The sequence below is a fragment of the Microtus pennsylvanicus genome, chromosome X (assembly GCF_037038515.1).
Source record: "Microtus pennsylvanicus isolate mMicPen1 chromosome X, mMicPen1.hap1, whole genome shotgun sequence".
In the NCBI taxonomy this organism is placed as follows: domain Eukaryota; kingdom Metazoa; phylum Chordata; class Mammalia; order Rodentia; family Cricetidae; genus Microtus; species Microtus pennsylvanicus.
Genome location: NC_134601.1, coordinates 130087564 through 130113732, shown reverse-complemented (window position 1 = coordinate 130113732; position 26169 = coordinate 130087564). Strand labels below are relative to the sequence as shown.

General features: G+C 40.9%; 1 protein-coding gene across 4 annotated transcripts in view; it reads right to left on the bottom strand.

The window, feature by feature from the left end:
* Positions 1 to 26169, bottom strand: part of Klf8 (KLF transcription factor 8) — a 158009-nt gene that overhangs the window by 21112 nt on the left and 110728 nt on the right. For 2 of the 4 annotated variants that reach the window (XM_075957847.1, XM_075957846.1), the window contains exon 3: positions 5599 to 5672. In XM_075957847.1, coding sequence (XP_075813962.1) covers positions 5599 to 5670 — 72 coding nt within the window. In that variant the 5' untranslated portion in view covers positions 5671 to 5672. Of the gene's footprint in view, positions 1 to 5598; positions 5673 to 13890; positions 14231 to 14660; positions 14753 to 26169 lie in introns of those variants that run through there. The other 2 variants (XM_075957845.1, XM_075957844.1) reach the window with 2 other exon arrangements.

Genomic DNA, 26169 nt, shown 5'->3' with positions numbered 1-26169 from the left:
GTAGAAACAATGCTTTTGTTTGTGTGTACCTTTTAAATATGATCAAAATAGTAAGTATCCTGATGTGTGGTACGATTTATCCTACGTTTCATATAAAACAATCCACTATGGTAAAAAAAAAAAAGGAAAAACAAACAAACAATAACAAACACGTACTACCGCATTCTTTTCTTTTCTCACACTACACAGCATGCTACACCTGCAGATTCTAAAGAAGAATCATGTAAGGAATGAGGTTACAGCCCTAGCATTCTGGCGGTTGCCTAAGGATTGGCTCCCTATTCTATTCTTCAATGAACAGAATAACTACTTGTTTGAGAGCTCATATGGAAACTGATGTAAAGCTCGGAAATGAGATTTTTCTCCTGAACTCATCCTTTTCCTCCTTCAATAATGTGGGGGCAGTTTCAGGTTTTGAGTATTCTCCAGTTAATAATTAACCACTCCTCAAAGAAAGGGAATGGCTACTTTCTGAAGCTGCTATTTCAAAGCTTGAAGCTACAGCCTTCCAGGGCTTCAGAGTCTATGAAGGCGGCTGTGCATGGAAAAGTCCAAAAACTTGGGAGTGGCTTTTAAAGATGTTTTACTTCCCACACTCCTCCTCATATGCCTAGTATCCTAATCAGGCTTTTAAAAAAAGAATATTTGATTTGGCATTTTTCTTAAATTCGTTATTGACAAATTACCAAAGATCATGGAGAAACGCAATTCTACAAAGAAATCCAGAAAAAAAGTGGTCACTTTTATAAATATTTAAGCTCTTAAACATCTGATGAAGACAGCCTTGGCTTCAGGAGAGCGGGGAAAATCCAGTGAGGCAAACCAAACTGTTACTTCTCATTTATCTGAAATAGCTCTGATGTGGAGCTTTAAAGTAGGAAGGCAAGACAAGAAAGAAAATGAAAGAACAAAATACTGCAGGCAGCGCAGTAAGTAGAAAGGAGAGGAAGGAGTGTTGTCATGGTAACAAGATAAAACCCAGGCTCCTCCCCAAGCGAAAGATAAAAGCTGTTTTTGTACACAGGTCTCTTCTAGCTTTGCTCTGGGTTTCGACTAATCATTTTCATGCCTCGGTGCACTTGTGTGTGCGTACACATATATTATGCACATTCATTAGTTTGGTCGAAAAGCCAGTTTAACCCTCTGAAATTCCAGCCCTTCTCCAATAATGCCATGATGTGTTTCAGTATTAGAGAAAAATGGATGGAGATGAATATTATTAAAACGCTAAATTTAATCTAAACCTAGAGGAATGTTGAATCTTCTGTCTTCACCATCACAGTAGCATTAGGAAATAAGGCACTACTGGACAATTTCTCTTTATACAACCTAATGAATGTGATAATTAACACATTATATAACAAAAGGGGGAACCAAGATCAAAACTGCAAACACCTGAAATCTCAGAACTCAGGGGACTGAGGCTGGAGGATGTTCAGTTTCAGGTCAGCCTAGAATACATGACAAGAGACCGTCCCCAAAAACAAAGAGATAAAAACCACAGGATATGCATGAGCACATATACGTATTTGTGTATATATGAGTTCTAGGTACTTGCTTATTACACAGCATAGAAATATTAGTAGCTCATTTGAAATTTAAAGAAGAAAAAGAAAGAGAGGAAATAATTTCTTTTTAATGTATAATTACTTTTAATGATATATCAACAAAGTTACTTTAACAACTAGATGCTTGTTGTAACATTTTATACCAAGTTGATAGATGGTCACCAAAAAATATTTATCCACATCCTAGTGCCCAGAATCAATGAACATCACCTATTTGGGAAAAGAATAATTACAGATAGACTTATGGATCTTAAAGCAACCGCTCTGGATTACCTAGGGGGCCACAAAATAAGGTGATGTGAACACAAAACAAAGGTAGACAGATACCAGAGAGATAGGGCCACAAGCCAAGGAACGCCTGTATCTTCCAGGTGTGTGAAAAGGTAAGAAACTATGTTGTCACTATGACAACTGATATGACAATTTGATAGTCCAGGGCAGTGGCAGACTTATGCTTCTAGGATTCTGAGAGAATAGATTTGTTTATACACAGTGAGCAGCCCACGACCACCTGTCACTCAGGCTCCAAGGAAATCCGATGCCCCTGGCCTCCAGAGCTCCTGCATCCATATGCACATGGCCACATACAGACAGACATTTACATGCCACTAAAAAATAAATCTTAAAAAGAGAGAAAGGGGAAGCAAGAAATGAAAATCATCAACAGTAAGATGTGAGATATTTCCATGCTACAGCTGACAATATAGGGCAAGAAGTGAACGGAACGATGTGAATAACTGCTAGAAATCAATTAGCATTCTGGGACTACGAGTGCACTAGAGATCCATGGGCATTCGATTGTCAGGGGAAATTTTATAGAAGAGATAGAATTGAAATTTGGACTCCTAAATGTGATGAGGATTGGACAGACTCATTTAGGCACAGTCCCGGTGGGCAAAAAAAAATTAAGAAAACATGTCACTGGAAACCTCTCAGAAATACATATATATCTCCACTAGATATAGAAAAACTGTTCATTTGGGGGGTGTGGCAGTTCTGATGAAGTTTAACAGGAGAGTGTGATTATTTCCAGCTATTAAGGGACAAAGTGTCTTGATGCAGATCGAGAGAGAGAGAGAGAGAGAGAGAGAGAGAGAGAGAGAGAGAGAGAGCACGTGTGTGTGTGTGTGTGTGTGTGTGTGTGTGTGTGTGTGTGTGTGTGTGTGTGTGTAAGAAAGACTGTAAAAAAGTTGTAGAATGGGGCTGGAGAGATGGCTCAGAGGTTAAGAGCATTGCCTGCTCTTCAAAAGGTCCTGAGTTCAATTCCCAGCAACCACATGGTGGCTCACAACCATCTGTAATAAGATCTGGTACCCTCGTCTGGCCTCCAGGAATACACGCAGACAGAATATTGTATACATAATAAATAAATAAATATTTTTTAAAAAGTTGTAATATGCTAACAGTCAAAGGACATACATGGAAAGAGACATGTAGGTTATAATAAGGCACTCACAAGTTTCAACCAAGAGATTCCACTTCAAGAAAGTAACCAAAAACTAGAAACAAAAGATGGGTGACAGTCAAGTGCCGCTCTGCATGGTATGAATATATAGAAATCCAGAAAATGGAGAGCAGCAGGTGTCTCCTGAGTCAGAAAGCTTTCTCTTAGTACCACTATGACCATGCTCCAGCGATGTTTTGCACAATTAGGAAGTTTTTGATGTACTGATAGTTTCTAAATGGCAGCAGTTACAAAGATAAACAAGATATTCAATTCAATTTAACATCATTAAAACACTACAGAGGAGCCTCATCCAAATGCATACGTAACTTAAATCCAATTATACGCCATGGACCAATCATTCACTGCTTAAAAATAGGACTCATTAGCTGGCCCTGGTGGTACACACCTCCAATTCTAAATAAAACTTGACAAGAAGGAAGCAGGAGGATTACCCTGAGTTCAAGGCTAGCCTGGTTTATATACTGAGTACCAGGCCAACAAGACCTATATATTGAGGACTGACCTCAAGTCAATGATATATGTATATATACACACACACACACAGCATATATATGGCATATATGACTCCTAAATGTAACCCAGAGATTTCACCTGGGATGAAATAAGGATTAGCAACCCATCACTATGGACAGGTTAAAAAGATGGAAAGAATCAGATGAATAGAGATATTTGGATATTCAATTTCCATGCAATTTTAACAGATTTTTCAAGGTAATTCTGATTGTATTTGGGGCTCACTTATGCAGTCTTACGACTCAACCCTGAACATCTAGGCACCATACCTTGCCTGAAAGCCCAGAACTGAAGAGCCTGACAAGAGGGTTGCTATGAGTGTGAGGATGCCCAGAGTTACACAGCAAGCTCCTGTCCAGTCAGGCCTATGCAATAAAACCCATCTCAAAAAATAAATACTTCTTCACATCATTCAAGACCAGTTTTCTTTGCTGTAAAACGCAAACATCAAGACCAGTGATTGTTAATATTATATGAAAACTTAGTTGGATAGCAGTGTCAGATGGTTGGTTAAACAGTTTTCTACATGTTTCTGTTTGTTTGTTTGGAGACAGAGTCTCACTATGCAATCACTGTTGGCCTGAAACTTGATATGTAGACCAGGCTGGCCTTGAACTCAGAGATCTGATTACCTTGAGCTCCTGAATAGATACCACAACTAGCCTCTTTTTTTCCCCAATAGGACAAATATTTAAATCACTGGACCTGTAATAAACCACTTCCATAAAGTGAAGAGGCTTTAATAAATTATTAAAGCCCTAAATAAATCAATGACTAAGCTGGAGAGATGCTCAGAGGTTAAGAGCACTGGCTGCTCTTCCAGAGGTCCTGAGTTCAATTCCCAGCAACCATATGGTGACTCACAAACATCTATAATGAAATCTGGTGCCCTCTGCTGGTGCGCAGGCAGAACACTGTATACACAGTAAATAAATCTTTAAAAAAATAAAACAAAGACTAAGTGTCATAGACATACATAGAAAGATGGATTTTCAACTGAGAAATTTTCTCCATCAGATTAGCCTCTTAGTGGGGTAATTTTTTAATGTTTGGTTTGGGAGGAGCCATCACTGGGCAAATAAAGCCTGGTTACAAGCAAAGCAGGAGAGGGGAAGCAAGCCCTGTTTCTCAGTGGTCTCTGCTTCAGTTCCTGTCTCTAGATCCCTACCTTTAAATTTGTGCCTTGATTTCCTTGATTATGAACTATAATAAATAAAACCTGTCCTCCCCAGGCTGCTTTTTCGGTCATGGTGTTTATCATAACAACAGAAGCAAACCAGGACACTGACATCGATTTTCACAGTGAAAGAAAGAATTGCTTTTTTTTCCTTTTTAGACAGGATCTCCTTGGGCTAGAACTCATACTCTTCCTGGTTCAACCTTCTGAGTAGAGGGATTACAGACTTGTACCACCACGTTTGGTACAAGAATTCTGCCAACAGTGTTTGGAGACTCAAACTGCAGCTTTTTCTAACTCTGTAGTCTGCTGATCCAGTCCATTAGGTTTTGGACTTGCAATACCTTTATAATCATAGGAGCCAATTTTTTAAAAATTATATCTATGTATATGTGTGTGTGTGTGTGTGTGTGTATGTGTGCGTGCTTCTATCTTTTTTTCTACACACATACACACACACACACACACACACACACACACACACACACACACACACAGCAAAAGTATTGGCCAGGGTGCTCGAGGAAAACAGTTAGCAGGGAAGCAGAGTCAACAGGATGCTTCCTTCGAAAACCCTCATATACTCTGTTCAATTTGGCTACTGAAGAAATTAAATAAAAGAAAGCACACAATTTTCACCGTATCTGAAATCTGGGACAGTGCTAAATAAATTATCATTGTTCTTCGCCAAAGAATACAAGGACAATACAAAGCTGTTTCTTCGAGGCCACACAGAAATCCACACCCAGACATTCAATTAATTCTGTAAAAAGCTACCTTCTTTTATCCCTTCTCATTTTCCATACATGTCATTTAAAAATGGGGCTTCAATTCTGCAAAGCTTAAGAGATATTCAACTCCCCAAAACTCACCTGTCTGAATGCCTGCATTGAACCTCTTTCTGAATTAAGTTGGACCTCCAAGCTGTTCATGAGGTGATCCATATCTAGAAAAGACACAAAGGGAAAACATCTTTCAGAACAATGCTGACCCCATTATATGCATAGAGTGTGACATGTACACTTGGTTTCACCCATCCATCCTCTACAAACAGTTTTTCAGACGAAACTTGTGCTAAAAAGTTATTAGAACATTCTAAGTTAATCTACTCAAGGAAAAGACACTGGCTGCCTATATACTATAAGTACTTCCCTTCCTTCATGTAAGTGAACCTATTTCTACAAACCTCTCCAACCTGTCCTGTTTCAGTGATTATCAGCATACTTCTATAGTTCCAAAATATTTCCGATCCTGGTCCTGTCTTTGTTTTCACTAAGGACTTTTAACTACTATTTATCTGAGAAATATATGTACAAAGACAAACCAACAAACCATTTTTGTCTATGCATTTTAAATCTGTAAGCCAAGCATAGCTAAAAGCAGTTTTCATCTTCCTATATACTATACATAGCTGTCCCTCTTATGAAGAGATGGTGTTAATAGCTTCATTTCAATACCTTGAACCATCAGTCATCTTATAAAAAGCACCTACATTTTCCTCTGGAACAGCTTTTGTTTGCTTTATCTACAGTTCAGTTTCACCAGAGAGGAAAAGAGGTGCCAAGGAAACAAAGCAAAATCTACAGCTTACCTACAAATTAGCCAGTCAATTTCAGATCATACTTGTGCCTCCTCCGCCCTGTCCTATCTTAACCCATAGGAACCAAACAAAGGAGACCAGACAATAGATGCCTTGCAATTAGTCCTAGCTAGAAATAACAACTAGCCAAGGATGCTATGAATGCAAAGGAAATAATTCTGCAACACTTGTCCAAGCTTTCCTGGCAGCAGCCAATCAAATGCTTCTAGTTACGAGCGCCCCCTTTGGGTTTCAAGAGCATTATCTGACATAACCCTTCTTCTACCTCCACACCTCTTTCTCAAGTTAGGAACTGGAAACCGCTTAGCTAGTCCTCCCAGCACCTCTCCCTTCAAGTTACTGTTATCGCTCGAGTGTTTCATATGCAGCCTCTGCAGCTTTAGTTCACGCTTTCCTACATTTCCCAACTCTTGTTTTTACTAAGAAGCCCTCCTCTCCCTCCATTCTTTACTCCCTTTTTCTTTCTGTGAGAGTAAGGCAGGGTTTTATACTGTAGCCTAAGATGGCCTGGAACTCACTGTGTGGCTCAGCCTGGTTTCAAACACAAGCAAATGCTCCTGCCTTACCCTGGTGAAAGCTGGGATTACAAGCCTAAAACATGAGCCCTGACCCCTTGCTCCTTTTTTTTGTCAGCATTATGATAAGCCTTCAGAAATTTGTTGAGCATCTATTATAGTTTCAGACAATGTCCTTGGTCCTTAGACTACATCCAGGGGTGTGTGACAAGAGCTTCAATTCTGTTAGAAGTCAAAGTTTTCCAAGCTCTGGTCCTAATTGTTCTTATTCCTTAGTATACACTTCCCCCACTGATCTAACCCTGGGAGGCTCTATTGAAGCATTACGGCTCTGCAAACGATAATGTGAAATCCTGTAGTTCTAGATGGACAAATTGCGTTTTACAGAGAAAAACACCTTTTTCAAGTCAGAAAATGTGATTCATAGGCTCAGATCAATATCTCTGCTGCATTTGCTTTGTGCCCATATGCTTGACTCACCTAGAGTCCAAATTGGTAGTATTATGCCAAGTGTAGCCTCTGAATTTTCAAATGAAATTGGAGACAACAGTTTCAACTGTCAAAATTGTCTAAATTTTGATAGTGGCTCAGAAGTTTTCTTTTATATTTCCCAAGGAGGTTCCTTGTGTATTATTACTGCTTTTCAACTAGAAATGATTTCCTAATTTCCTGATAATCAATAGATGAAATAACTGATTTTAAGTTCAATGTTTACTTTTTATGTTGTTATATCTTGGCTCCAAATATGCAAACCACCCTCTCCCTACTGCATTTGCCTTCTTCTTTTCCTTTCTTTCCATTGAGATGGGGGTCTCACTATGTTGTAATCCATGCTAGCCTGGAACTCAGAACAACCCCCTCCCCCGCCTTGGTTTCTGAAGTACTTGGATTATAAACACCACCAGCTCAAAATTTTGTAATAACAAATTTTGCATCAACAACAAATTGGGCAAGAATTCTGAGTTCCTTATGATAATAACAGCACTAGCACATAGATTATTGTAGGTTTTCTTAAGTAAATAAATGTACAAGAGAGCTAGGCAGTGATGGTACACACCTTTAATTCCAGTACTCAGGAAGCCAGGGGCAGGTGGATCTCTGAGTTTGAGACTAGCCTGGTTTACACAGAAAAATAAGGGGGGGGGGAGCATGTTTTAGAATTTTGAGATTCCATTTTTTTTAAAGTACCACCTATATTTTTATTACTAGAAAAATAAACGACCATAGCACATATATATTTTGCACTTCGCTTTATTATATGTCTTGTAAGAAAATAGAGAGTCAGGGCAGTGCTGGAAAGGGGTTGCTTCTGAGTATCCACTGTGGTGGTTGGATTAGGTACCTCAGATGACAATTTTTAAGCCCCATTTTCTCTTACACAACAATAAAAGTGACACACGAAAGGAAATACAGCATCAAAGCGATTAAGCAATGCTAAAGCCATGTAAGATGGAAATGATTGAGCTGGGATTTGAAACCAGCTCAATACAAAAGTTCTTTTTCTACCTAAAAATACTTGAATGTTTTCTTCTAGAGATGGCATGGCTATTACACTCATGAACTCACAGCAGCTATGGTTACCTACACAAGACCTACAAAAGTTCAGCAGGAATGGAGAAGCCCACAAGGCTTGGCCTCTAACTAAGATGCTATTGTTGCTGAGTCAGAGAAACATTCTTTGGGGGTGTGGCCATTATTAGGTAGCATCCGCTCCCTCCAGTAGATGGCTCCACATCCATGCACATATCAGGAGCACTGAGTAGACTTAGTGGGTTTTTTTTTTTTTTTAAAAAAAACAGAGGAGGAGAAAATGAAGTTGAGATAGCATTCGGAGGAAAGTTGGAAAGAGGGAAATGAGAGGTGGATATGTTCATATTTCATTATATACATGTATAAAATTCTCAAAAACAAAATTTTTTAAATGAAAAAAAATATGAAAACCGTGGACTTTGGAATAGTTACGTAAAGTAGAAAACAAGAATGGAGGTCCTTTCATTCCGTCACAATAAGGTCTATTATTGACAAAGAGAGTAAAGGTACCCACTAATTGTGGGACTAATCATACAAGTGGCACACAGCACTTAAGTATCAATTGAGAAAAAGAATAAAAGGCCACAGCAGCAAAGACTCAATGCTCTGAAATATATAAAATCTTACCTTATTCTATCATCTAATTACTTAAGAGAAAATGGAATCTAGATTTTAAATGAAATCCAACTTCAAAATGTTGGCAATCAGCCAATTTTTAAGAGTATGAAACTAGGCAAAGTGCCTTCATGCCCCCCCCCATTCATGTGTGAAAGCCCTCACTCCTGAGCTATTAGAGATATGGCCTTTATGGAAATAATTAAAAGTAAATGAGGTCATACAGGTAGTGCTCTAATCACAGAAGATTAATCCCTTAAGAAGAAACACAGGAGAGTGCTGTCTCTTCACTTAAACAAAGGAAGACATTGGTTGAGTACACAGCAAAGAATGCAGCCATCTGGGAGTTAGGAAAGCGGCCCTCACGACACATCAGCCTATGCTGAAACCTTGATCTCTTGATCCTAGCCTCTAGAACTAGAAAAACAGAATTTCTGTTGTTTAAAGCACCCAGTTAGTGGTATTTTGTTCTAACAGCACTATATATACTACTTACTGAGTTTTCCTTCTTATTAAAGAATCACTACAGACATCTGGAAATATCCTAAATGCTGATCAATAGAAGAGTGGTTAAATAAATCATGGCTTACTCATAGAGTAAAAAACTCTACAGCGACACAGAACAACAACGAGGCATTTTTATAAACCTATATGGGTCTTGAACCATATGAAATGTTACCTATTTAAAATACATCTGTTAAGAAAAAATAAACAATCTGTTAAATGAGAAGTTACAACAATTTTAGAGAAAACAAAACATTTGTATGAGCTGTAATTGGATATATTAAGCCTTTGGTCTAAATTAAGGTTGCGGCAATTTTTAGGATAACAGAAAAGATGTTAGGAAAGAAAGACAGGCAACAAAGCAGTTAGCTAACTAGGTAGATAAGGGAACTAAGAAAGAAGAAAAAGCTTCTATTTTGTTCCAAAGACATGAGAAGCACAACTACATTTTCTCACTGTTTATACTTTATGCTTTCATATATTCTTAAAGCATTTTGACAAAATTAATTTTCACAAGCATTTCACTGTGAGCAATACGTTCCTCACTGCCATTCAACCACAAGTAGTCTCTACAGTGATCTCCAATTCACAGGAGAACATTCAAATGCATAGTTTAAATAACTTCACCAAGGTAATGTTAATGGCAAGTTGTAGAACAAGGAAAGGGAAAGTCCTGAATGAGCAGCGGCTAACTCTAGTGGTGAAAATAGGCCCTATTTTAGAAGGTGGTGGTTACAACAAAATACCAAAATTTCAGCGGTTTGAAATAAGTTGCTTTTGGGAGGGAGGGGGCGCTGGTCTTTCAAGACAGGGTTTCTCTGTGTAGCCCTGAATGTCCTGGAACTCACTCTGTAGACCACGCTGGCCTCAAACTATGAGATCGGCCTGCCTCCCGCCTGCCTCCCGAGAGCAGGGATTAAAGGAGTGCACAACCGCAACCACCTAGCAGGTTTGAAGTATCTTAACATTATCTAGCGTTACATTATTGAACCTTCAAACTCTCACAGACTAGGGACGCAGTTCGGTGGCAGAACACTTATATATGCACGACCCTTAAATTCAATTCCCAGCACCACAAACAAACAAAAAACAAAATCCACATTAGGCTTAAAAGAACCTAAATATACAGATAACATCTTTTAGCATATTATATATCTAGTATGTTCTGGACATTTATAAGTAACTTCTTGCTCAATAATTTATATTTGTCCCCTTTAGACACACAACATTAACAACATTAAAGTAAAGCACTCAAAACAGCAAAGTTGGTGAGACCAGTCACTTAAATACATTACTTACAACTAAAAAGGACCGTATCATTCTAGAAATAAGAGACTAGATGATGAAGTTAAATTGGGGTTAATAAAAAGAACAGAAACCCGACTTCTACTTATAAAATCTAAAGAAATAAAAAAAGAGTCCGTAAGTCAGAAAGAAAACCAAACGTGGTCTCACACTGTCCTCAGTCGAAGAGCCAACACCCATCTATTCAGACTCTACTTAGCAGTTAAATTGTAACCACACTGGATGATCATTTAGGTCAATCATACCCATCAGTTTTCCCTTCGCTTACAAAAAATATGGCAATAAGACCTTAGGCTCCCCGAGGCGGTGCTGGCGGTGGTGACTGCTTTTAATCCCAGCACAGGACAGAAGCAGAGGATCTCTGTGAGGCCAGCCTGGTCTGCAGAGTCAACTGCAGGACAGCCAGGACTGTTGTACAGAGAAACCTTGTCTCACAAAACTAAAAAAAAAAGAGTAAGACTTTAGATGATAATCTACAAACTATGTACCAAATGTTTCCAAGGAAAAGGTGATTGGGTAAGTACCATGAAGGCACAGTGAGTGTCATGGAGTCTCAACAGAACTGGGGACTTAGTTCTGAATACAAAGAACCAAAATGCAGCAGAACTTTAAAACAAAATGAGCTTTAAAAATGCCTCAGTGTGCGGAGCGGTGGTGGCACACACCTTTCATCCCAGCACTCAGGAGGTTGAGGTGGGAGGATTGCGAGCCAGGCCAGTCTGGTTACAAAGTAAGACCCTGTTGCTTTTGAAAAAAAAATTTCAATGATATACCAGATACTGGTTTCAATGTCCCAAAATACTAAGAAACAAACAAACAAAATACCATTTTTCTCCAGTTTCCAACATCCAGTATGTCAATTTGTAAGTGAATTACGTATCCCCAAACTCTTTTTCCCTCACTTAACAATTTAAGTGAGCTCATAAAGTAGAAGTGACTCAAACCTAAGGTAAACATAAATGTCCTGGGCTGGAGGGACCGCTATCTCTGAAGAGTGCTTCCTGCTCTTGTAGAGGACCCAGGTTTGGTTCCCCACAACCATGCTGGGCAGCTCACCATCACCAGTAATTCTGGTTCCTTCACACAAGCAGCAATTTGCTCATTTAGACACATAAAAAGGCACATAAATAAAAATAATAAAAATATAAATAAGAAAATAAATAAAACATCTAAATGTATCAAACATTAATAAGACCCTGCCAGAGTACAATAGCGTGAGTGCCCAATCTCTACCTCCTCACATGGAAACAGAACATTCTGGAAAGACTAATAATATCTAGTCTTGGTACCTTGGCAATAAAAAACAAAAACAAATAGCAGACCCACTAACAGCCTCATCTCTGAAATGCATATACCAGAAAAATAAGGGTAGTTGTGGCCATCATTTTTTCCCACCAATTTTCTTTCCTCTGAGATCCGAAAGCAAGAGGGTTCTCTAGCATTCTGATGACGTGAAGTCCAACGGGTCTGGAGAACAGACTGAACATGTCACTTACACTTCGGAAGGTAGAATTCTACCACCCTGTATTTCTGCCTAGTTGCCCTCTAAACTAACCTGAAGACACGCTGTGCCTAGACTGTCTCACCAGCAGTTCGCAAGGATTAATGTCTCTCTTATAAGGGTTACCCCCAAACTTTGAAGAAGAGGATGAAATCATTTCTGAATCACTGGTTTGCTGTCCAAAGGTCCTGTTGGTTACATCATATGGGTTAAACTGACCAAAGAATCAGAAGATAGGCAGATTAGTGGCCTTTTCTCTTGCAGCTGATAAAATCCAGTTTGAACAATGTTAAATCACAAATAAGACATATATTCCAGCCTGTCTTTGTGCAAACTACTTAAACTGCACAGGTCTTCGTTCCCTTCGTCTGAAATGTGTTTTAAGGACGGCAAAGTAATAATTCGGCTAGCAGTACTCCAGCGGGAAAACCACAAAGAATAGAAAAGGAAAGTGGAAATCAGAGGAAGTACTAGCAGCATATGTCATGTATATCTCCTGAGTGAGAATTTCCAATATGCATCCTACAGAGGAGAAAAGCAAGGTTCGTGCTCATGCAACCAGTTAGTGGTGGTAGTAGGCTTTCAAAGTAGATCTTTTTATTACCTCAAATCAACAATCTTCAGCTTACAATCCAAATTTAAATATTATTCTCTCTTTTCTCTTTTCTCTGTCACTATTACACTAAGTGGCATATAAATACTTTATATATATTTTTTTCGCACTGACAGTAATATTAGAGAAAATAAGGTATTGTTCTCTTGGCCACCTGTTAGGATGTGATTTAGTTTCTTCAAAATTTTTAAGGCCAAAAAAAGTACAAAAAAGCTTCACCTTGTAGCTAAGCAAATCCTTTCGCTCCAGTAATCACAGCAATGCTGGCTGATCATCCACCTACAGGAACTAACCTCTTGGCCACATCTTAAGGAGCCTAGACTGGGCTATGCTTTGGCTTCCTACTGCAACCAAGCTCAGCCCCCCCGAAAAAGAGCTGGCACACCCTAACCAGCTCCTCCTCAGAGGTTCCTTGAAGGGGGTCTTGCCATTAGTACTAAGAGACCAGGCTCCCAACTTAACTCTTCGCTGCCCCTCCTCCAGCTTTCGAGAAGCATCTCTACCTGCTACTGCTTGGGGGAAGGGAGGGGTGACGTAAGTGGGATCTGTAAGTGGGATCACCGGTCTTCCAAATCCTCTTCTCTCTAGCTGAGACTTTAGATGTATGGGGTTAAAACAAACCACTTAAAAAGAATTGAGAGCACCGAGACAGGAGAGACTGAACTAGACAAACCTATCCATTCTTGTTCCCTTTCAATTCTTCCACAAGGCCCCCCGAAGTACCCCCTCCTCTTAGTCTCTCTTCACAATCCTTAAGGGAAATCATTTTCCCTTGAGTTTAATTTGATTCCACATAATGTTCTTACCCCTTCCGCTCACACGCCCCCCATCCCACTTCACTGCTAAAATCCAAAGCCAAGTGGGTGTGTGCGGTTGGCGGCGGCGGCGGCGGCATCGGTGGCGGTATAGGCGGCGGCGGGAGGGGGAGAGTTAGAACCTAGGCTGAGGACAGGAGAGTGGGTTCTTTCCCGAGTCACTTACCGCCCTTGTCTCTAGCTGAGGACTCCTGAAGTGTCCGGAGCTCAAGCAGTCCTCCCGGAGACTCTTACTCCTGAGCTGATCTCAAGACAGCTGTTACCCTCGCACCCGCCCATGTCTGACAGCGCGCCTGGCAACGCGCTTTAGCCTCCTCTTCCTTGGTCCCCCACCTCTCTGTTTTCTCCGGGCTGGGAAAGGATGGGAGAAACGAAAAAGGGAGGGAGTCGATTCAGACCCAGCTGGGCCACCCTCAGAACAAGGGAAACAAAGCTTTCAAGCATCCAAGCCCCGAATCGGGGCGGCAGAGCAGACTTCCTAAAAAGAATCCTCCCACTGCAGCCTTCCCTGTGCTAAAAATACAGCGGCTTCTCTGGGGCGAAGTGGCCAGCGCTAAAGCTCCTGCGTTCCCCTTTTACCTCAACCGATTCAGTTCCGGCCAAGCCCATTCTCCACCCACCTCAGAACTCCTCATGCCCTCCCCGAGAAAGCTGGGGCGGGGTCCCGACCAAGCACCCAAACCTCAGATCACGACTTGAACGCAAAGTTGAGACGGAGAAGGAGTCAGTGAAGACCCACAAGCAGACAGCGCCAGAGGACCCCCCTCCCCACGCAGCGGTTAGCGCTGCACACCCGGCGCCTTCCTAAAAAGAAAGGAGGAAAAGGCGCCGGCGAATGGTCCAAACATATAGGAAAACACCAGCCCAGGGCAGGGGCTCCCACGCGAGTGGGAGGCACTCCCGCCGGACCTCGCCAGAGAGACTTCCCGGTGGTACCTGGCCGCCCCACTGGTACACCACGCCCGTGGGGTCAGAGCTTGGCGCGCTCGCCGGGCAACCTGAGTAGGTGGAGTGTTTAGCTCTTTCTCTGGCAGACTAGGCCCAGAAGAGAGGTGTGACTACCATGAGGACTCCACCTAGGGTGGAGTTCCTTAAAAGGGACAAGTGGCCGCTAGAGGGGAGTGGAGTAGGAGGGGGTGGAGATGGGTGGGGCAGAGAAGGCGGAGGGACAGGAGACGGGGTGGGGCGAGACCTAGGAGCTAGGAGCTGGCCTCGCCCCTGGCGGCCGCGTCTGTTGGCCTCCTGCAGCAGCAGGTACAACTGAAATCAGTTTCAGTGAATACTCAGTCCCTGACAGGTTTTCGGACACCCTACATGCTCACCTATCCACCAGGATTTAAGCTCTCTAGGGGAGGATGAGAAGGGTGTGGTGACTAGGAGTAAGGGATCTCCAGGAAGAAAAGGATGCGGAATAGGGAATGTCAGAAAGATGGTAACTGTAAGAGGATTTTTACCCTCCCAGTTCTCCATGGCAACGCGTGACACTAGCAAGGACAAGAGGGGTCACAGTGTCTTTTTAGGGAGGACGCTTAAGAGGAAAGGAGATTGGAGCTGAGTGCATTTTCTAGCAATAGATAAGAGAAGGTGAGAGTGAAGGAGAAGGTGGGAGAAATGAGTTGAAGATGAATTCCTAACACCTTGTGGCCCTGGCAGGGAGAGTTCAGAGAGGCTTTCTGAGTCTCCCAGCTACCAGCTCTCTAAGAATAGAGTTCTCAACCCCCTGAGACCGCCTCTCCGCCAAGCATTGGCTAACATCCCTGAAGAACTGAATCCATAGACTAGAAGCCACATTTCCAGCATTTTTTGCCCTTGCCTTAAAGTCCTTCTCTAGCTCATTTTAATGGAAACTCATGAAGTCACAGATAACCACAGCCTCCTTCCAGTGTCTCTTTCCTAGCACAGTTCTTTCAAAGGGGAAGGAAAAGAGAGAGAAGGAACAAAGGAGAAGAAGGGAAGGAGCAGCCAAGCAAAAGGAATAATAATAGGTTCCAAGTTTTCAGCACCTCATATGGGCAGTTCACTGGGCCAGGTACCATTATAGTCATCCATTTTCCTTTATTCCTGGTAACAACCCTGGAAAGTAGGTAGCACTATATTTTTATGCCCCGTCAGGGAGTACTGGGGATTGAATTCGGGGCCTAGTGTATTCTAAGCAAGCACTCTACCACTCAGCTGTATCCCCAGCTCATTTTTGGTGTTATTTGTTTGAGACAGGTAGTCTTACGATGGAGCTCAGGTTAATGTTATAGCCTAGGCTGACCTCAAACTCACCAGTCTCCTGCTTCAGCTTCATTAGTTCTGAGTTTACAGGCATGCACTGTCACACCCAGCTTCTTATGAAAAAGAATAAGGAAACTGGGGGTCACAGCTCAGTATGTGCCCCGCAGGTAGGTCCATTTTCTTAACTGCTCTTCTGTTCAGATGCATTTTTAACATCTCGTTTTCCTTCGCTCCCAAAACAATCTCTTCTCCCACTGGTAGTTCAGCAACCACCTGAACATTCAAGGCAACACCTCGGAATCCTTCCACTTGCTGTGACGATCCAGAGGCTGCCTTTATCTTAAGCAGCAGCGGTTTTGCTGTTCTACTAGATCTTACCCAGATTCAAAATCTCTGATAATCCCAGGCTTTTTCCAATCTTGGGGGCATAAAACACTTTACCTTCTCTATCTGAAGTGGCCCTTTAACTCTGTCTTACGTTTTTAAAAGGACTGACTAAAGGTCATCCCCTCTCCTTATTTAATTCGCTCAGGAAGAACTGACCATTTCCTGCTGCACCTCTAGGTCTGTTATAACGGCTTCTCCTTATTACTGCACCATAATGTCCTGGAGGTTAGGCATCAGATGTTACTCTGTAATGTACATGCTGGGTATTATTATCAATAATAGTTATCAAGCAATAGCTATGCTGAACTCTGTGCTATCACTACCACCTTCCTGTGTAGAAAAACAGCACATATATGTACTTGCTACGTGAAAGAATGTCCCTGTGGTAGGAGCTTTTATAAATGCCTCTTTCTATACACCATATTTCCACTGCTGCCCACAGCCCTACCCTGCTTACAAGGTAAGACTTTCTAAGTGAAAGTCATGCAATACAATGTACAACTGTACGTATTCTTTTTTAAAAGGGTCATTTTATCCCTTGAATTCTTATGTTCTTAACGTATAAAATCTGGGGAGTATTGCTAAAAAAATATTTTTCATTAGTCCAAGACTATCCTCAGTAATGTCAGACGGTTTTAGATTCAAGGATGTAAAACTTTTTTTTTTACCAAAGACTAATATATTTTTGTGATGTGAAAAATAAAGACAGGCAGACTTCTGTAATACATTCCAACGTCAACCGCCACTAGAATTCTTTATTTATGCTAGGTATACTCTTTGGTAATCATGAATTCTTTATTTAATCTATGCAGGCTCCACAAGAAGTTGTGTCCATTTGAAGATAGTAAAACAATCTATCCTCTTGCTAAAAGTGATTTATTTTAGACTCCTGTTTTTTGTCTGCCTCACCTGTTGTTTGTATAGAAAACATTGTATCAGATTGCCAAATTCTGTTTTTGGGAAAAAGGTCAATTATTAAGCCTTAGGTAAATAAGCTCAAGATTCTTTCCCATCCATTCCTCCATCCATTTAGTCAACGAAACATGCTTAGTACCTATGCCATAATAAGAAGCACGTTGAACATTAGAAGGAGAAATAAAACCTCCCATTCTTTCCCAGGAACTCCAGTGTAGGAGCCCTTGACTTCAAAACACCCAGTGTTTTGGTTCACATTTTTCCTTTGAAGTTTTTAGATATGATATCTGTCTTGCTTGAAGGAACTATGTACCCCAGCACCACAGTTCATTGTAAAGATGGAGTTTTTCTTGGGATTGTCTCTGTTGTTTTTCCATAATGTGGCCTGAACCCAGTACACTGTGTATGTTTGGTAAGCACTTCTCACTGAGCCACACCCAACCTTGTCCTTTGCCACTTGTCATATCAATAATCAGCATGCCACTTATGTCACATGGAAAGTTGTGACGGAGCAGACATGAAAAAGATGCAGTGTTTCTTCCTTGTAGGAAGCACCTCAGGCTCCCCTTTTCTTAGGTGGCTTAAGAAATGCATAAAGCAAATAGCAACAAGTATCTTCAACTTGTTCCATTCCACCCAAAGCATAAGGAAGACTGAGTACTTGAAAAAGTCGCCTAAACGCTCCTCTACATCACAGGGGTAAGGTGAGAGTTAAATTATATACTGAACTTAATGAAAGATGGCAGAAAAGCCTGCAGACACCCAGGTCTCACAAGATGCTGCTCTTTGCTGCCCTTCTTCCTTTTCACTCTCCTGACTCTCCTCTTCTTCCAGAATGCAAGCCAACAAACTACGAGGGTGGAGCCCGGAATGAGGGCTAGAGGGAGAAGAGGAGGAAAAGCCTCAGGAAGAGGTCTCCACCCTCCCTGCTCCCAGCAGAACAACAACAACAATTTAAAATACTTGAAGAGCTGGGGCTAAGGAGAAGGTGGGGCAGAAAAAAAGGGCAGAAGAGGATGATGAGGAAGGGTGGAGACCAGGGAGGGGACTTAGAGGGTCAGCAGAGTAGAGAAGCCTGGGGGACAAGGAGGCAGTAGTACGTACGCAAAAAAATCAGCCCTCTTATGATATTGTTGTTCCTGGAACAGCAAGAATATTGCCAAAACCAGTGCTTAGCTTAGACCTAGTGGGAACAAAATCGCCCCCCTCACCCACTTTTTTTTTTTGCTCTGCAGTTCCTCAGGGGGTATAATCTCCCTGCAAGCTTAGCTGGTCGCAGACCTTTTGCCTCCCTGCTAGTGGAGGGGCAGTGTTGAGTTCCTCCCATGGCTCAGAGGACATCACGAAGGTTACTGGCAGCAAAGGATAGGGACAGTAAGGAAGAAGGATGTCTATTTAGATGAGAAGAGAAGAATCTGGGGGAAAAAAAAAACTTGGTCTGTAAGCTGTGCAAAGGTGAGCAAAAGCTTTCACGTCTCTAAACACCAGTTTCTACAGTGATTTCTTTTACAGAGATACTGTTAGCGCTGGCTTCACAGAACTGTCAAAAAGATTAAATAAGACACAGAGGAGGCTTTGCAGTGACTAGTGAATTTAAGCTTTGGGGCTTCTTTCCCAGAATGGAAGGAATCAAACTGTTTTTCCCGAAAGTCTCCAGAGTTCTATCAGCAATCAGTCCCTGAAAAACCTACCTCAGCCCGATGAGATTACCGCCTGCAAAGCACAGTGCTCTGCACAAAGGAAGCTCTCAAAGGTTAACTAGTGTTACTCTTAACAATGGAACCTCTGAACTCTGAGTCTCCTTTTTGGCCACAGAGGTTGAAGCAGTGACCCGTATTCTTTGTATTTCCTCTCCTTATACACGTAAATACACTAATTTACAAAAATAGCAACCAAAGTGCTTGCTCTAATACACCCAGAGGCACCACTAAGTTCACCTTAGGAACATCCAATGGGCCAGGAGCATCTGGCCAGAATTTGAGATCAACCCAGGCAAGTTCTAGCAGGCCTACAACTCCTATAAATTTAATTGTGCCTTGGGCCACTAACTTTATAAATAAAAAGCTTGGTTAATTGTGGTAGTGCTGGTGGTGATGGTGGTGGTGATGGTGGTGGTGGTGGTGTATGTGTTAGGACAAGATGTTGGGCTCCCGTGGATTTTTACACCACTCAGACTACAGAAGTTACCACACCCATAAACTGGAGGAAGGAAGAGCCTTCAGAGTCAGCAACCAAGTCAAACCAGAAAAACTGGGAGTCTGCGCCTCACCTAAGGAAAGGGGTAATATAGTCTTGTCCCTAGAATGTCTATTCCGGAGTCAGTATAAGACTTGAATTCTTGCTTTCATATTACACAAATAAACATATGAGATTATCCAAGGAAATGTATAAATAGGACAGAAATTTTTTTATCACTAGGCTGATCCAGGAGTGCTAGGTCCCCAGAAGCAAAATGTCCCTGTAGAAGAGTATGGTCTAGCTCCCACTGTCCCCCAAACGAGTAAGGAATGGATCCTTACCCTGGGGACCAGAACAGTGTATCACAGTCACTCAGAAAGTGACACAGAAAATCTGAATAGGGGTTCTGCTTATGGTGCTTTCTTAATATCTTTCTTAACACACCTACTAAAAGTACTGAAGCCATATGCTTGATTTCCTTCATTCTTCCTTTCACCAAACAGTACTAGTTTTTATCCTCAAATCAATACCACAAACACAGTTAAAGCAGTTTGACAGGGAGTGACAATGACAGGGCATTACCCTCTCCAGTCAGTACATTGATGAATTTCAATGAGTATGTCAGGCAGATTAGCAGTAGCAATTCACTTCCTAAGATGAGATAAATGGTCTGATCAGGGATGAGAGTCTAATTAGTATGCCATGGGGATACACCTATTTACATGGTAGAAACACATAATTGCAATGGTCAGGACTATGTGGCCAAGTGGAGTAAATATACATGAATATGCTGAAAATAAAATGTGGGGGACACAAATCCTTGCAAGAGTTACTCACCCCAGTTACAGAATGTTGGTGTGGAAAAGGCCTAAAGATGTTATTTCAGTAAGTGTTTTTAACATGTGCCACGCATGCCAATAGTTCTAGGAAGGATCATTTTGGATGGCACACAGATAAATATTTTCCCATACTGTGTATTTATTTTATGGTTACCTTCTATTTACAGAAAATAAAACTGGCTTTCCATTTTCAGTCATGCTATTTTTGTAAAAATTTATTTTTATTGAAGTCAGCCCATTTAAGTAAGACGTAAGCAACGCTACAGATATGTTCTAAATCATGAAAGTAACTCAAACACAATTGATCTTTAGCAAGCCAGTGTGAATCTAATTATCCCAATCCAACAGTTCATTTGTTGGACACCTTGATTTAGAGGAGTGTGTTAACACCTCAGTCTACAAATAAAAATCAAACTTGCCTGTTTCTCCTGCAGCCATGGCAGAATTGACAATAGAGCATGGCATTTTAACACTGAACCTAGGGGAAAAGCCACCTGCCCCTACTTCTTGAACTAGTCCACTTGATACTACAATGCTTTCTTTTGGCTTTTACGCCATCGTGACATATGTCTCCCACAGGGCTTGTCACATTCTATGGAAATTCTTTTTTTTATGTGCAATTTACTCATTTGACTGCTAGCTCCTTGATGTCAGGAGTTTGATCACCATAGTTCAGTAACATCATGTTTTCATTTCTGAGGATAGTACCTGTACTGTAGCAAATGCCCAGTGAAAGTTGGTACAGTATAATAATTAAGAATCAGAGACAGAGATCTGCATATTAATACTGCCACCAATTCATTAACACTGCCCCTAATTCATCACTTAGCTGTGAGGCACTGGACAACTTACATAAGCTGCCTGGGTCTTGGTTTCCTTATTTCTTAAAATGAGGATTAGGGGAAGTTGCTGAAGGTGACACTGAGAAGATAAGGTGACAATACGTGGACTTGGTACAGAGTGAGTGCTAGCACATTTTACAGACTGAGAATCCCTAACCCAGAAATCTAAAGTGCTCTGGATTCTGAAGCATTTGGAGTGCTTAGACAGCAAAGGTGGAAATGGTCCTCACCTGCCATCAGAGAATTATACTCAAAGTGCAGTTCCACTAGGGGCTGGTGAGATGTGCTGGCTGAAAAACCAGATGCATTGAGTTTGATACCCAGAACTCGCATAACATGGTGAAAAGTCCAAACTGACTCTTGCAGTGTGTTCTCTCACGTCCACATGTGTACACGAGTGCATGAACATACTCACACCTTAAATAATACAAATGTAGAAAATACATTCTCACGAAATATTACATAAAATTACCTTCATGCTATTCCCATAAATTGAAACAAAAACAAATTTCATATTTAACCATGAGGCCCATACCCATGATAAATTAGTATATAAATATATAAATCTTCCACAATCTGAGGAAAAAGTGGAAAACTAAAACATCTGTTCCCAAGCATTTGGATAAGGGACTCAAAACCTGAATTTGTGTTGAACTCAATTATACTTTATTATTACTCCTGAGACTCAACTCTGGAGAACTACAGATAAGACTAATTTTTCCATCCATGATCATCCAAATGCCTCCTATTCTTTCCTTTCTCATTCCTAATGGCTCAATCCATTTCTGTAACATCGTTTCCACACTTTGCTATCTGCTATCTCAGTTGCAACAAATTATAGACTGCCCAGCCAGTGATGCCATCTCACAGAAACCAAGGTGCTTTAGCATATTAGTTCACCAGGTAATTAAGTGCAAGAGTAAGTCTATTAACAGAAAAACAGAAAGAAGGGCAAAGGAAGACCATCACTCCATACTTAGATGTAATAGGAGAGATTGAGTGTTCAACAATAAGATATTAGGGAGCTAAATTACAAAACGCCCACATAACAAATATACTGCTAGCCAGATTTCATATGTTCTCTCTCCAAAACTCATATCTTGAAACCTTGATTCCCAAGGTGATGTTATTAAGAGAAAGGACCCTTGAGAAAGCTATAAAACGGCTTAAGGGACAGACTTTATCCCCTTCCCCACTTTCATTCCTTTTGCCATGTAAAGACAATGCTCATACCTTCTGGAGAGCCAGCAACAAGGTTCCATCTTAGAAGCAAAAAACAGCTCTTATAAGACAGTGATCTGCAAGATCCTAGATCTTCTATGTACCAGGTTTCAGAACAACGAGACATAAACTCCCACTGTAAAATAGTCACTATGTGATATCATTTAGCAGATAAAGAATGATAATATACAGACATCAGAATTTATGCTTTAAGCTATGCAAAGTGGCAGGAAGATCATAAACTGGAGTCCACTCTGGGCTACAGAGCAAGTTCTCATCTCAAAACAGAAACACGAATAGGAATATACTTCAGTGGGAATAGGTTTGCTTAAGCTTTGGAAGTCAAGTCCTAAACTAAAAAAAAAAAAAGAAAAAAAAGAAAAGGGAGGGAGGGAGGGAGGGAGGGAAAGGGAGGAAAAGGAAAGGAAATTAGGATATTGTGTAGTATTGGGTTGAAAAGTAAGACACAAAGAAAATATATAGTGTCATTTAAATTTGCCTAAACACACATTTTTGTTACAAAAATATATTTAGCATTAAAAAAGAATGGCCTGTAGAATTATCTGAAAACTTCATAATATCTAAAATATTTTCCATAATAATCATGAATTATTTTTATATTTGGAAAATATGGGTTGGACATAGATTAGCCTTGGGCAGCACAGATTGTGGTGAATTTTATGTTTTATGTTTCCACCTGCACATGCACACAATAAACAGATGTAAAACAAATTTTAATCTCTCCTAATTGGTTTTCTTAACAACATTTGCCCTCCTGAACTGCAGCTATAATTGGCTATTCCAACTCAGAAATTTCTCAAAAGTGTCTGTTTCAAGACAAAACTTAATGCCACTAAATATGGTTTTCTCTTTCTACGGTTTTCTCCCTGATGGCTTTGCTTCAACGAGCATTTGCCACCTAATAAAGACACTGTTCTGTGAGCCAAAGTGCACAGATCTTGGCAGAATGTTCTCCCACACTTCCATGTTTAGCAGATCATTTCCTCTGCAGCAGTAATCCTGGTTTCTAGTTGGGTATACTGTGTGTTTGTGTGATTCCTGCTTCTCCTATCAGACCTCATTGAAAGAAGCAGAATCTAGGCCAGCTTTACTCAAGGATGTAACTTAGTTCTTGAAAGAAAGTAATTGCTCAATAAATATTTGTTAATTTCACTGACTGGATAACTGAATCATTGATTTCTTTAAATGTCATGTTCATCTATTTTGTTTTGAGAAAGGGTCTCTTTGTGAGACCCAGTCTAAGCTCTAACTCACTATTGTTCCCAGTACATATGCCATTATGCCCCGCATTTATCTTTAACTTCTCTGTTCTACAGTTTCCTGATGATATCTGGTTCGGATTTTGGTGGAAATCAGGTAGGTTGTAGAAGCTTCTTTTCCCAAAATGAAAACCAGGAAAAATCCTGAGGAAGAAATAACTCAAGAGGTTGGGTGGTTGTGGCACACGCCTTTAAAAGCAGCACTCAGGAAGCAAAGGCAAGCAGACCTCTGTGAGTTCAAGGCCAGCCTGGTCCACTGAGCCTGCCTCTGTCTCCCAAGAGCTGGGATTAAAGGCGTGTGCCACCACTGTCTAGCCAGATAAGAAACTTTTAAATTTATATAATTTTTTTAATGACAATTCTTTTTGCAAGCCTATATCTGTTCTTGATTGTTCTGTGCTGAAATAATAGAATGGGGGTGATTCCTCTAATAGCGAACAAATAAAAACAAAGCAAGAGGTACTTTTTCATGGCAATTCAGAAGGCATTTACTACACAATTTTTTGAATAGAAAAATTTCTTACAAACTAATCCCTGTGATTCCATGCAGTGTTGCTGCTCCCATTTCAGCATGCCAGAAAAGCATGTGCTTTTCTGCACAAAACAATTCAATATTGCTTATTATGTAGAATAAGAAGATATAATTTAACTTACATTATTTTCTGCCAAAGATACAAATGAGCACATTAAAAAAGGAAACCAAAAGATCAGCTTCCTTATTTGGCTAACTGTCTGAACTGTAACCTAGTACAGAGACGGCTCTGTGCTTAAGAGCACCTACAGCTCTCGCAGAGGGACTGAGTTTGGCTTCCAGAATCCACAAGTAACTGTAATTCCGGCTCAAGGAGATCTGACACCTCTGGCCTCTATGAGTACTTGTATTCACACACAGACATAGACACAGACAGACGGGCAGACAGACAGACAGACACACACACACACACACACACACACTTAAAATAATAAAAATATAATTCCTAAAACTTAGGGTTACAAATAATAAAGCCTATGGGAGTAACCAACCAATGTCTGTTTTGACTTAAGGCTCACTCCATGAGATGGAACCCATACCTGACACTGCTTGGGTAACTAAAACCAGAGACTAGATAGCCCAGAGACCTGGGGTAAACCAAACACTACTGCTCTAAAACAGTATCACTAAAATGACTCCTAATGATATTTTGCTATACTCTTAGATCAGTGCCTTGCACAGTCACCATCAGAGAAGTTTCCTTTTTAGCAAATGGGAACAAATACAGAAACCCACAGCCCAACATTAGAGAAAGAGAGCATGACCTTGGAACACACATCTCTAAATGAGAAATTTTCATCAAATCCCTTTCCTCAGAGCTCAGGGTACCTTTGGAAGAGGAGGCTGTGAAAAGAGCGCAAAAGGCACAGGGGGATGGAGGCCACCAGGAGAAGAAGGCTCTCTAAATCAGCTCAGCAAAGCTCATATGAACTCAGAAAGACTGAGAGAGCAGGCACAGGGTCAAGGCATGTCTGCACCAGGCCCTCTGTATGTATATTATAGCTTTCAGTTTAGTAATTTTTTTTCCCGGTTTTTCAAGACAGGGTTTCTCTGCGTAGCCCTGGCTGTCCTGGAACTCACGCTGTAGACCAGGCTGGCTACAGAGATCTGCCTGCCTCTGCCTCCCTGGTGCTGGGATTGAAGGTGTGCACCACCACTGCCCGGCTCAATTTCATACTTTTTTGGGACTCTTGATTATATAAACAAATGAGTCTCTGATTCTTGTGCCTTGTCTTGGACTCTTTTCCTCCTACTGGTTTGCCTTGAACAACTTTAACGTGATGTTTTGCTTTAATATTTTATTTTTCTAAAAAAGAATAAAATTGATTATTTTTATTTTTTAAAAAAAGACGACTGAATTATAATGATTTGTGCATAAAATATGAACAAATTAGGTAAAACAAAGGACAGAGGGGGGAGGACCTTGGACTTTCCACAGGGCAGGGAACACTGACTGCTCTTTGGACTGGAGAGGGAGGGGAAGAGGAGTGGAGGGAGGGAGAGAGGGGCGGGAGGAGGGGGAGGGAAATGGGAAGCTGGGAGGAGGCGGAAACTTTTTTTTTCTCAATAAAAAATTTTTTAAAAAGCTATGTAAACAGCATCTTTGTGAAAAATAAGTTTCTCATGCAAAACTAAGATTTTGTGACACATCTTAAGCCTCCAGCAGATTACGAACATCACACTTCAGCACAGATACTCATCTGAATGTCTTGCTAAGATCCAGCCTCACTCAGATATAGTGGATTACTGCAAGGAACCCCAAACTTCTCATGTCTCACAAGTTTCCAGGAGATGCTGGTGTTTCTGTCCCAGAGCAAACATGAAGTACCGTGGAGCCACGGGAACCTGCATTCTGCTACTGGGCTACTTACTGCTCTATGAGACTCAGAAACAGTCACCATACACACAGCAGCCACGCTTTGCTGCTATTCATAGCAAAAAACTTATTTCCATTATTAACTGTAAAACATTCTCTCCACGGAAGCAGCTAAAAGTAATGACTACCATATTAGCACACTATATACCATATGC